The sequence below is a fragment of the Dioscorea cayenensis genome, chromosome 18 (genome assembly GCF_009730915.1).
Source record: "Dioscorea cayenensis subsp. rotundata cultivar TDr96_F1 chromosome 18, TDr96_F1_v2_PseudoChromosome.rev07_lg8_w22 25.fasta, whole genome shotgun sequence".
NCBI lineage: Eukaryota > Viridiplantae > Streptophyta > Magnoliopsida > Dioscoreales > Dioscoreaceae > Dioscorea > Dioscorea cayenensis.
Window position 1 is genome coordinate 9837548 of NC_052488.1, and position 13652 is coordinate 9851199.

Below are 13652 nucleotides of genomic sequence, written 5' to 3' on the forward strand. Positions count from 1 at the left end.
CTTCTCCAAACTGAAGCTCAGATCCCTAATGGACTAGCCTTAAGAGGCCTTGCATTCTGTGAAGCTGGACATAAGGATGCGGATGTCTTTGTGAACAAGGTTTTATGATCATACAAGGCTCATTCCACCTTGCCTCCTAGAAAAATCAGCTTATTGAAGGAGTCCAATTCAATATGATTGACTTAGTCGAGAATGGTCATGTAGCACGAATCATCATCACCGAACCTTCCCAGGTTAATCTTCTTAACAGATACTAGCAAATTGTTCATATTCTTCACCGACTCTTTAAATATGATACTTTACAAGACGGCTTCATCAACTTAGAATTTTGTACTATTCCTCCTGCTTTTTGACCATACCCCGATAATGTACACCATCCCATCAAGCTCACTATCTTCCGTCGGCACGAACCATATCAACTTCCTGTGCCATATGATTATATTACTACTGTTTTAACACCTGGTGAACTTCAACAGCAGATTCATTTATGGGGAGCACATATGGTAGCCACTGACTAGAAACGTACTCATATGCACCTACATTGCCAACTTATCCTTGAGACACCTATCATGAAGGTCTATGCACCTCCTGACCTTCCTTTTCCTGTGCACTCTCCTTTCCCTACTCTACACATGACTATGGCGCCTACTACCTCCACATAAAGAAGATCAACTCATAAGCCCGAGCCTATTCCTTTGGAGATCGTGACATGACCAATGTTGCTAGTACTGATTTAATCCTCGACACCGACTCCTTGACTGAACAAAACATCGTCAACCTTATGGAAGACTAGTTTTTCGGCCATTCGTTGGCCTCTTTTGTGTGTGGGTGATGGGTATGTATGTACATACATAAAGTATGAGGGTATATATAAAGGTATGTATGCGAGTATAAGAGTATGTATAAAGGTATGTATGAGAGTATGAGTGTCTTACCTTCTTTAGAGGTTATTTATTAACCTACTTTGGAGGTTACTTAATTATGGTTATCAAAGTGTCAAACCCTATACTCTAGGTTAGGCTTATGTAATATAAAATAATGTATTAGTCAAAATCTACTCCTAGTAGAATGACTTTGTGACATAGCTTGTCACATGTAGCATAGTATTCTCTCCTTCCATATAAGGAGACCCCTTGTAACCATTAGAGGTATGAATGAAAGAGATAAGCTTTGAGTAAATAGCTCTTGTGTTCTTGTTGTCATCATCCTCTCCATAACTCTCTAACCTTCTTTCCTTGCTTCCTTTGCTTCACTTTGATAACTCTCACAAACTAGTATTGTAAGAGAGCCCCATAACCCATCTACAGTGTAAATAACAGTAACTTTCATTATTGATGATTTGTTTTTAGAGATGATTGAGTAGAACTATAATAAGACTGTTCCTATATGTTCACTCCTTTCATGTACAATATGAGAATAAATTTTATGATTGATATTTTAATATATAATATCCATATAAAATTGGTGAAAAGAAAATAGAGTACCTAAATATGTGTTCTTAGACTTAATGAGAAGGCTGACAGGTAATAATGTCCTTAGTGTGCCATTTGATCAACTGCTTTGTGTTAATAAAGTGGTGCATGTCATCATTTCTAGTTCTAGAATACGAAAGATAAGCATGAATAATCAATTAAAAATGAAGAATGAAGAATGGGAAAACCTGTTAATGTTTTTCCTTTGCTACAAGTTAGCACCTCTTCCCTTTTTTTTCAAAATGTCAAGGAGATCAAATGCCTACAGAAGAAAAAATTAGGTAAGTCACATAACCAATCATAGTTTATTTCATGTTATTACTCACAACACAACTATGGAAGATTTTTTATTGCTTTATTGTAAAGTATTATAGCATTAAAAGCAAGATCAATCATTACCATTGTGGGCTATAACCAAAATCAGTTCTATCAAGGCAGTCAATCATTTTTTTACCCATATTTTAAAATCTGGCAAACAATAAATTTTGACTAGAGGTGGATGAATTATAGGAGCACAAAGGCAATAACAAAAAGGTACTTAAAAATCAAAGCATTGGAAAGTGTTATTGCATTGGCTTGCAACAATGATGGGGTTTCCAACAATGTTCGCAGGTGGTGTTCAGGCTGTGCTCATGTCTACATAGATTTAACACAATCAACTTACACTTAAAACAAACACAACAGATTTATCAATCAGGCTAGGTTCCTCAACAATGAACATGATCCATTTGATAAAATAGTTGATAACACAAAACACAACTAATTTGTTAAATGTGTTATGTTCACTAAATACACTTACCTCATGGCATTTCATGAACTTTTCCATATCAATAAACAAGTCGATCTGTTTAAACAATACCCCTTAACCTGTTTTGGGTCCCTGTGGTATGGTTTGCACATTAATAATTTGAAATCTATATTTAGTTCTACCTAAATAGGAATAATACTCTGAAAGCAAAATCCTTATATGCAATGCAGAGAAAAAATCACTACAACTCAGATTAGATATCTATATTTGTCTAAGATATTAGTTATAACCAAATTTAATTATTTTGTGGACCAAATGTTGATATATTTTGTGTATATCAAGTATTTATTTCATTTTAAATTAAAAAAAAAACATGAAGTTACTCTTTCGAAACATTTGTATTGAATGAGGAATTATATTTATAAGAATAAAAATTCATAACTCAAGTTAAGTTTATGAACTAGTGTTTCATAAAATATTACAGAAGATTGGTAGCATGCCCAATTAGCCTTTTTATGTCTTCAATCATGCCACTACATTGAAGTAGTATTCTGACAACTGCCTCATATACATTTTGCTAACTAAAGAATCATCCTAGGTTGTTGCATGTGCACTTCAGTGGACATCTTTTATTTTCTTAAAGTGTTCAATTTAGAATATTTCACAATCAAAATAGCACTTTTATATTAACAAGCTGTCTGAAGAACTCTTTTATCTTTCACAACTTTTATCTTCCTAATGATTTCAATAATATATATGAAATATTATTGAAACATCCCAAAACATTGTTCCTCCTATTCGTCAATTTTGATAAAATTTCTAGAATGCCATGCCTACAAAATCCAGGTCTAGGGGTGAAGATCAAATTCATGCTTAATACTCAACTCAAGTAGGCTTCAGGTCTAGGATTGAGTTTGGTCAAAACATACATATTAAGATAGGAAATCAGTAAGATATCCACTCATAACCATTCTCTATTACACATATTTATGTTTACAATATTGTTTTAATGGATTGCTGACCCTATGCCACCATTGTTAATGTATTGCTACATTGAATTAGTGTTTATACTCATTGCCTCCATGCAAGGAACAGTTCAAAATAAGTGAAAAATTAGAGCATGGCTGGAGGGAGGTTCATGATGTGGCACATGCTAAATATGCATGATATAACAATAAAAATAACAACATACGAAGGTGATATATATGTCTACCTTGTTAAACACCCCCATATATTTAATATTACTGATGGAGAAGGTAGTTGGTATATGAAATGATCATTTCTACGAAAGACAAAGATAATAATAGTTTCTTTTTCCAGGAAGTACATGTTGTTATGCTGCTATTATCAAGTGTCACACAGCTTCATATTTAGTTGCATCAAGTTCTTATTGCATGGGTATAATGTAATCGGATGGCTAACTAGATAGCATTAGCATACTTGCCCCATATGGTTAACATTCAACATGCATGTCTAGACAAAGCTACCTTGACATATTGGGCATAGCATATATAAAGGATATGATATGGTTGGCCTTAGTTATATTCCATAAAAAGAAAGGCATAAATATATTTGGAGTTTGCATTGGAATGCAAATGAAAATAAAAAAAATACTATGTATCATCATAAATTTATGGCCAAAACTGAAAAAAAAAATTGAAGTTGTCAAAATTTAACTGTTCTGATCTACTACATGCAACACCTTTCATGCCCCAAAAATGCAAACATCAGTAATCAGTGAAATTTATTTAGATGATCAACTTAAAAATAATCCCTAAATCTCCATTTTTATAACCATAAAAAAGAAAGAAAAAAAATCGAACATCCATTGAATCAAAAAATTAACAAGTCAGTTCCATTTTCTAGATTAAACATGGAAACCTTCAAACTAAGACTTACACAATTCAGCTTAGGAATCCATCAAACACAGTATAGACAATATGTAAATTGACAAATTAAGGGTAGAAGCAAACATATCTCAAAGCCTTGAAAGTTGAAGTTGAGGGCATCTACACATAAATTATTGAAAATTTAGTTTGAAATTCAAAACAAGCATCTTATCACTTTATACATAAAAATCAAAGGAACCTTAGAAGCAAGAGATACAACTCAAGCAAGCAATTTCATCAGACACTATGCAAACAAGATCTAGATCAACAAACAGAGCAGGCAACATGTAGCTTAAGTTAAGCGTGACTACAAATAAAGCACTAAAAACTGAGTTCCAATTACAAATCAAACATCATATAATTTACGCACATAAATCAAAGAAACCTTCACAGATAAACATGCAATCATAGCTTAGGTAGGAATTTCATCAAACAATAAGAAGGCAAGATTAAGTGAAATAAGGAAGAGCTAACCCTAGCATCGATTATGAAATCAATGAGCGAGCATTCTCAACAATGGCGAGCTTGGATGTCTTGTTGCGAGGCCTGGTGAATGACAGGACGGTCTTCGGCGGCGGTGCGGTGAAGATCAATACCTGGAGGTGGTGCGGCAATCAGGGAGATTTTAGAAAGAGTGTGAGTGAGTGCTGGAAAGAGAGAGTGGGAGTGTGTGAGTGAATGAGTGATTAAGTGAGTGTTGTTTGTGAGTGATTAAGTGAGTGGAGAAAGAGAGTGTGTGTGTGTGAGAGAGAGTTGTTTCTTTATTTGAGGGAGTTTTTCAAACCTATTCTATAGTTTATCAAAAAAAATTATATACATAGTAATCGAGACAGTTTTTAAAAACCCCTCTTTTAAAGTGCGTCTAAAAATGAAAATTGATATAGCGTAAGTTGGGACAAGGCATGACGGTTTAATGATGACAGCCAACCATTCCGGTTCTAATTTTTAAAGATGATGTTAACTATAAAAGTAGACATAGTTACTTCCTCCGTTCCTTTTTATCTGTCTTGAATAACTGAATCTCGCATACCAATAAATTTAATTATTTCACAAATTTTTATAAAAAGTTTGTTATCTTTCCAAAATTACCCCTAATTTATATCTTCACATTTCTTTCTTATATTTAATTCCAAGAAGAGAATTGAATAAAGTATTAAGGTAGTTTTAGGAAAAAATAATAAATGCTTCTTGATAATAGAAAATTACATATAAAAAGAAACATAAGTTTATGACAGATAAAAAGGAACGGAGGGAGTAACATTTTGTAACATTCCTTGCATCTTTAATGCCATCAGCCATGTGAAACACTCTCATGTTAACCGCTATCATTTATGAAGCTTTCTGAATTCGTCCATATCTTCTTTGTTTGTATTAGTTAACATTGACCGTCACTAAGTGTCGATTGTCTCCAACTATCTCCACACCATTCTAGGTTAGAGATGTCAATTGGCTCCGGTTTTGACGAAGAAACCGAGAAATTTTTTCGCGGATCGGGACCGGGAATATCCTCCCTGTCCGCCCACCCGGCCCGGCACCAAAATATTAAATATTAGATTTAAATATTATATTTATGTGTATATATATATATATATATATTAATTTTATGTTATAAATATCTAAATAAAAATTAGAAAAAACCCATATATTTATTTATTTAATTAGAAAATTATTAATAATTAAATAAACATTAGTATAAAAATTAAATAAAATTCTAAACTTATATTAACTATATTGTATTTTTAAAATTTTTTTTGAATTTTGCAAATAATTTATTGGTGATTGTGTATGTTGGTATTTTGTGTTAAGTCATATTTATAAATAAGTTTCTCAATTATTAAAAAAATTTATGCTATTTTTAGTAAATATTTTATAAATTTTATTTTAAATAATAATATTTTAATTTATTAATCGGTGCAGGAGAATCCTCGAACCTGAAAAATCCCAGCAAGGATGGGGACGGGAAAAAATTCCCCATATTCGAGTTCGGGCCGGGTTCAGAGATGGGAGTATAATTTCGGAGTCGAGGTCGGAGAATGTATCTCTCAGTGAATCCCCATCCCGTTGACATCTCTATTCTAGGCTTGAGTTGGTACTGAAGTCTCAACATGGATTTGGGTACTTTCACAAACTATTTTGATTCAATACGTTGTATATTTTTCACAAATATTATGTTTACAAGGCACATATTTTGGATGTACCATTCCAATTTGTGACATGAAATTTTATTTGAGAAATTAATAAAAAAAGGTTTTTTAATAACTGCTCTGACTAAGAAGAAGGCATATATTCTGAATATTTTGAGTTTTTATATTGTGGTATGTAATCTACGGGTTCTGTTGTAATTTCTTGGAAGAGTAGTTTTGGTGGGATGACCAGTGACATTATTATTGTTGCTTAATGTGGCATGATTCAAATAAATTTTTAGTGGATTGTTTAGTGGATATATGGTTCAACCTATAAGATATATTGTTATTACGTTTTTTGGATCAGCAGTACAGTAACAGGCAGCAGTGGGCATAGGATTTTTATTTTTTTAGGTTAGAGGAGTCTATTATAGTAAATTTTAAGTATATATATGATGTGAGGATGCCATGATATTTTTATTATGTTGTGTCATGTGTAAGTTTCCCAACAAAAATTTTGAGGCCTTCCATATTTGTGCTACCATTTGTCACGGCCCAAGTTAGTCTATTCAAATTTAGGATGGGACTAATAGTTATTAAATCCAGACCGATCCGGTAGTTGGACCAGTCAACCCGGTAATCCGGTGCTTAAACCAGTTAGGGTGTTTAATTAGACCTTTATGCAATCAACCCGCTTTAATTCAACTACACCTGTTTTAACCAGGTCAAACACGGTGACCCGACCGTTTCAATAACCCGGCCGGGTTAATGTTTTTTTTTCTTTAAATATTTTTATTTTTTAATATTTTGTTTTTTTCTAATAAGTTGAAGTGTATAAATGTAAATTTATTTATTTAATAAAAAAATCCATGAATATTATTATTATATATAATTATATAATTAAAAATAATTTATAAATTTAAAAATAATATTTTAAAATAGGGAATATTATTTTTTAGTCCCTGAAAGTTTTCAAACATCCCTAAAAGTCCCTCTGACATTTGAATTTGACAAACAGTCCCTCCTTTTTTATTTTACTGACGGATTGGTCCCTGGTTGTAACTCCGTCAGTGAACTTCATCCAAAATTCCATTTTTGCCCTGCTATTTGGAGGGAAAGCTGGCGCCCGGTCTTGTCAACTTTTTGGAAAATAGTACGGTTGTCAGTTTGAACTTTACATGCTTCTTTAACCCAAGCTGCCTTCTTCTTCTTCCATCATCCTTTTTGTTGGGGTTTTTTTTTTCCATCTACGCAGGATAGATAGATTTGTCTCTTCCCTGTTGTTCTAGTTTTATTTTGCACTCTTGTACTTTGAATATTTCTTCACCCGAAAGACAATTCATGTGAGCTTCTCCACACTTGTTTTGGTTTTATTTTTTGTGGTCATGAGATTGTTGACCATGCTTTCTTTATGCAGGTAGCCAATGGATACCTTTAGCGCAGTTGCTAGGTATAGGGGGGAGGGTCGAGTCCTTCAGTTCACAGTGTCGACACCTTGGGAGTCAATTCTAGATGAGATATGTCAAAGATGGGGGCTTGACATTAGCACTGTGAAAGTGAAGTCTGTCACACACGATGCAAACCGAACTATTTGTCCCATTGATTCTGAAATTGACTTCAATCATATGTGCCAAATATATCAAATACTAAATAGAGCTGCTGTTGACCTTATTGTTGATGCAGATGTAAATGCTGTAGACATGCCATCGTGTTCCTCAGTCCCGTCGTAAATATAATTTCTTTGCTTGATGTGTACTCATTTTATTTCATTCTTCTGCATTATGTCCTCATTCATAAATAATATTTCTCGTATAGTATATAGAGTCATCACTTATTGTATGCACTTTCCGGTTAATTTCTGGAGATATCATTTACCATTATCCATTTCAACTTATATTTGTCCGTTACTACTTAAAACTTTCTGTTATCGCTTAATATTAACCGATATCGCTTAAAGGCTGCTTAAATGGGAGCGCGCGCTTTACATGCGAGAGTCATGGGGTTTGATCCCCCTCATATCCAACCATTTTTTTATTATTGTTTTTAATTTTTAATTCAACAAAACCCTTCTTTTTTTTTAACATTATATATATATATATATTTCCGCTTACTTTCCCTATTTACGCTTAATAATTTATGTTTTCGCTTAATAATTTATGTTTTCGCTTAATATTATCCGATATCGCTTAAACTATTTTCTTCATCCGCTTAAGATTATACTATTTCGCTTAAACTTATCCGAGTTTGCTTAAACCTTTACAATCTCGCTTAAAATTCTTTGATTTCACGTAAAAGTTTTTGTTTAAAGTTGTTTGATCGCGTAAAAGTATTTGCTCTATAAAGCGCATGACATAGACTGGACAATCGACTGTACCCGGCTTTTGCCGCGGACAATTCCGTTCGTGTCTAAGAGGGTAAGCTTCGGTTGCGTTATCACCAAATTCAATTGCTAAACATCTATCGAATAGTTCCCGCTGTCAACAAAACATGCATTGGTCCAGCCAAACGATGACGAAAATAGAAACAGTTTAAACGAATGAAAACATTATTTACCATGTGGATGGCATCTTGATCATATTTCAGATTGACAGACGAGGAATAATGAATATATTCCTTCTTCACTTTATCGAGTACGAAGAGATGGAAGTGACCATGAAGTATAATAGGCATCAAGATGACGTCGACATCTGCAAACCGGCGTACAGCATCCGCCATCATGAGCAATGACTCTTCTCCTGTGTGCTCTGATGAGGACATCAAAAGAACAAGTGATCGGGTGATTGCTGCACGTACATTGTAAGGGTACGGTTCGCTATTCATCTGTTCCATGATTATCAATACATATACGTCCATGACATCATCAGCGACCATTTCCTTCCCTTCCAATAGAGAGAGGACACGTGCCTGAGTGGTGTATGACACATCATTCTTCCAGACATAAGTCATACCGGATCAAAGCACGCAAAATTGAGCGTAACATTGTAAATTAAGCGGAAATTTTTTAACTTAAGTGGAAACATTTATAGTTAAGTGGAAAATATTGAAACTTAAGTGCAAACATTAAAACTTATGTGAAAACATATAAGTTTAACTGAAAAGTTTTAAAGTTAAGAGGAAACATTAATGCTTATGCGGAAAAAGGTAAGTTTAATTGGAATAACAATAACGTAAGCGTAAAGCATTAAAATTAAGTGTAAACATTAAAACTTAAGTGACGACAGTAAAAGTAAAAAACAGGATGCTTACATGTCCATCGGACAATTTAGAAAGTGGCTGATTCTCAGTTGTTCGACTTTATTTAATCTCATAAATCCGGCAGGACGTTTGTTCCGTGGTAGCCTAAAAGTCTGAGTAACTTGTTCGGTCGGTACCACTGCCTGTTCATCAATTGATGCCGTCTCCGGTATTGGTTTTGGGATGACAACTGACGCTTCATCAGTAGTGTCAGTTGATGGTTTCGCACCTGTCGACGGAGACAGTTTTGGATTCGGGGAGTCAGTGTGGATGTCCTCCACATTTGGTAATTCATGATGAGTTGGTGGGTCAGTGTGGATGTCCTCCCGACGTGGTGTGCTTCTTGGTGGTGAGGGAGACCGTCCACGTTTCCCTGTAGATTTCTCCACAGATTTTGCGTCAAGACATATTGTGCTGACCACTTGTTCTCCACGGTGGCTTGTCCTAACGAAAGCTTCTTCTTCAGCGTTAGCTAGGGCGAGGGCGGAAAACTGTAATGCGGAAATGACATACAGTCAAGGTAAGCAATGATACTCAAACGAAAAACTTAAAACAACAATAAAAAATTAATTATTAAGCGGAACCTTAAAATATTAAGTTTAAACTACATATTTTAACCGTAAACACTAAATATTTAAGCGAAAAAGTATAACTTTTAGTGTAAAACCTAAAAGTTAACGGAAAACATTTTTTTGCAAATCAAAAAAAGGAAAATTAAGCGAAAACTAAATATTTTAAGTGTAAAATAAAAATTTAAACCAAAAAAGAATATTATTAAGCGGGCACTAAATAAGTTAAGTGTAAACTAAATACCTCTTACCCCTCGACTGATGATAGCAATGAACCGATGAATGCTTGCTTCTTGAAACTGTTCACCCCGTAACACAGGATCCGGGGAGTCTTACCAAATTGCACCTTCTTACCGGTGCCAGTTACTTCGTAGAACCAAATATTTTGAGCGACAGCACATCCTCGCAAGTAGCCAGTGTTTGTCTTCTCACCGGAGCATCTTGCTTGAACTCTGGCGGCCGTTTGCGGGACGTCATCCATAAGTCACTTATGTGTGGCTTGCGCCCATGCATAGCGCCGCATTGTGGGAAGATCGTCTACATAGTCTACAAGCCAATTGGGAACAGAACATGATGAGTTTGGGAACAGCATGGTCCCCGTGATGAATACTAACAATATCTTCACAAAGTTTTCTTCTTCTCCCCTCTTTCGGACTAGTGTGCTAAGAGTTTTTTTTTATAGCTTCCCTATGTCTTTCATAGCTTTTCAAGAAATATTTTTCTTCAAGATCTGAATGTGGCTTTCTCTTTTTGAAAACCACTGCATCCCCATCGCATCTGAGACCAAGAATAATGGATACATCTTCTGGCCCAAACGTCAACAAGCTCTCACCAATTTTAAATTTGCTTCAATGTGTGTAAGTCTTAGCATCTGAAGGGCAAGTCTCAGAATGTGTTGAAGGGACAACTGAGAGAAGGCGCGCACAGGAACCAATACTCCCTTCTCGGGATTCGTGGCCGCCTAACCCGCCACTTCCCAACGTTGAGAGAGAACGCAGCATTGATGTAACTGGCGGGGCATTTCGGTCTTTTCTCCTCAAAAATCACGGTGTTAGCAACCGGAAGGACCAAATAATCATATGTACGGAAAAGGAGGGATGAACTGTGAATGTTCAAACTAGAAGGGTGTTTTTGTGAATACCTGAACTTTGGAGGTATTTTTTGTTCATTTCCAGTTAAAATAATTCTATTAATCCAATATTGACTGAATGACCTGATTCCCGAGCTTAAACCGGGTCAACACATGGGCTGGAATTAATAACTATGGGTGTGACAAACTAGAAAACGTGTGAAACTAAAGCAACTAAATATATATATACATATATAAAATCATTACAGATAATGTCTTAAAACATGTAAATACAAGGTTTATTTTAGTTTATTTATTCATTTCCTTATCTCCAAGCAAGAACTAAAGTTTGAAGATGTGGTATCCTTCAAACCAAACCAGTGCTTCTAAGCGTGGCAACTTGGCAGCGGAGTTCCACATAGGCACTTGTTATGCACGTAGCAAGATGCATCAAACAAGTTCATCCTTCCGCCGGTTGGTATCCTGCCGCAGAGCCGGTTATAGCTGACATTGAACAGAGTAAGTTGTTCAAGACCAGTGATTGATGTGGGGATGCTCCCGTAGATTATGTTTTGGCTCAGATCCATGAGGGCTAGAGGTGATGGGAAGGTCAGTGAGGACATGTTCATCTCAAACATGTTCCTGGAGAGATCAATCTCAGTCAAATGCTTTGATTGATCGCCGAAGAGAAACGAGATGTCACCGGAAAATCTATTACCGGAGAGGTAGATGTATTCAAAGTTAGCATCACCAATTGATAGGGGAACATTGCCAGTGAGAAGGTTGTCGGAAAGGTCAAGAGATGTTCGGCTTGTTAGGCCGTGGAAGAGGGATGGTGGGATGGTGCCAGTGAGCTTGTTGTTGGAGAGAACAAGAGTGCTGAGGTCTGGGAGGGAGGTGATGGAATCAGGAATAGGGCCTGTGAGATGGTTGTTGGAGAGGTCGAGGAGGCTGAGTTTGTTTAGGTCGCCGAGAAAAGAAGGGATGGGGCCGGAGAGGGAGGTGGATTTGATGGCTAGATAGGTTAGAGGGAGCTTGGTGATGGAGTTTGGAATAGGGCCGGTGAGGTTGGGGGACTCTTCGATATTGAGTCTGGTGAGGAAAGAAAGGCCAGCTATTGCAGGGGAGATGGAACCGGAGAGGTTGGCGAGGCCAAGGCTGAGGACCCGGCCAGAAAGGCATGTTACTCCTGGCCAAGAGCAGCAGCTGGTGGCAGAAGTCCAGTTGAGGATTTCAGGGTTGCCGAAGCCGGCTTTGAGCTTGAGAAGGGCCTTCTTCTCGGCGCTGTGGCAGTTGTCTGAGGAAACTAGGGGAGGGAAGCAAAAGGAGCAGAATAATATGATGGTGAAGATGATGTTGGGTAGTGTTAGCTTCGACATGATTGTTGTGGTTTTAAGGTTAGATACAGATAAATTGAGAGGAGTGGAGAGAATTGAAGGATGTTGTGTACGTAATAGAAGTATTTATTGATGGCAATGTCTGTGTCTTGTTGATGGCAATGGATGCATGCCATGAAGGTTTGCTTCCTGGAAAGGCTAGTGGGAATTCATGAAAGTTGAGGAGCACTACCATGTTTTATTTTTCTTGTCCTGTGATTATTTTATCTTATTTAAGACTAGTGGTGCGTTTTGCATAGTTGAGAAAGACCCACGAGGATGAATGAAAAAAAAAAATTAAATTGCACACGTGGCCTCACATGGAAGGTGATTCACATGCTACATTCGGTTAAAAACAGAAAAAGAGAAAAGAAAAAAAAAAAAGACAGCAAAAAAATTTTGGTAGTGGTCCATAATTCTTTTCATATGTCAAGTGCAAATAAAAAAAAAAAACATATTAAATATTTTAAAAGTACTAGCAATATTCTAACAAAATATAGTGATAAATAATAGTTTAAAATTTTCAAAATCGGGCAAAAAAATGTTGAGCCTCTAATAATTTACAGTAAATACGTTTATATGTATTTGTAAATATACGGATAAAAAAATAAAGAAATGAAAATAAAAAAGGCATGCTAAAATTGTATAAATAATGAAATAAGAGAAATTAATGAGAGGTCGTGCATTTTCATACTTAATGGGGTGTTTGGTTGACTGCAGTGGAAATAGGGAGTGGAATAATAAAGGACTGAGGGAGATATGTGGTAGGAGTGAGAATAAAAAATGTGTTTGGTTGGTAAAGTATATAAAAGGTAATTTATTGAAATGAGAAAAGTAAAAAAAAATGATAAAATAGCTCTTATGTATGTCCTTTATATATGTAAATAAATACTATATATAATAATAAGTTATTTTTAAAGATATATTTTTTTAAAAGAATTGTAATTAATTAATTATTATAAATAAATATTTGACTTTAATACTACAATTTTGTTCTAATTTTTGGATTTAAGTATTAAAATCATTAATTAGATATTAATTAATGGTGTTAATTACAAATCAATGTAAGAAACTTACAAATAAAGAAGTTAACCATACTAATTATTTTTTTTATATTTTTTATGTTTTTACATTAATAATTAAAGAGTCTTGGACAACAATGTAATAAAAAA

At 35.1% G+C, this 13652-nt stretch overlaps 1 protein-coding gene across 1 annotated transcript; it reads right to left on the reverse strand.

The window, feature by feature from the left end:
- Positions 1–11324: 11324 nt before the first annotated feature.
- On the reverse strand, positions 11325–12755 carry LOC120281751 (polygalacturonase inhibitor-like). The gene has a single exon (XM_039288451.1). The coding sequence runs from the start codon at positions 12481–12483 to the stop codon at positions 11491–11493; it is 993 nt and encodes a 330-aa protein (XP_039144385.1). The 5' UTR covers positions 12484–12755; the 3' UTR covers positions 11325–11490.
- Positions 12756–13652: the final 897 nt, after the last annotated feature.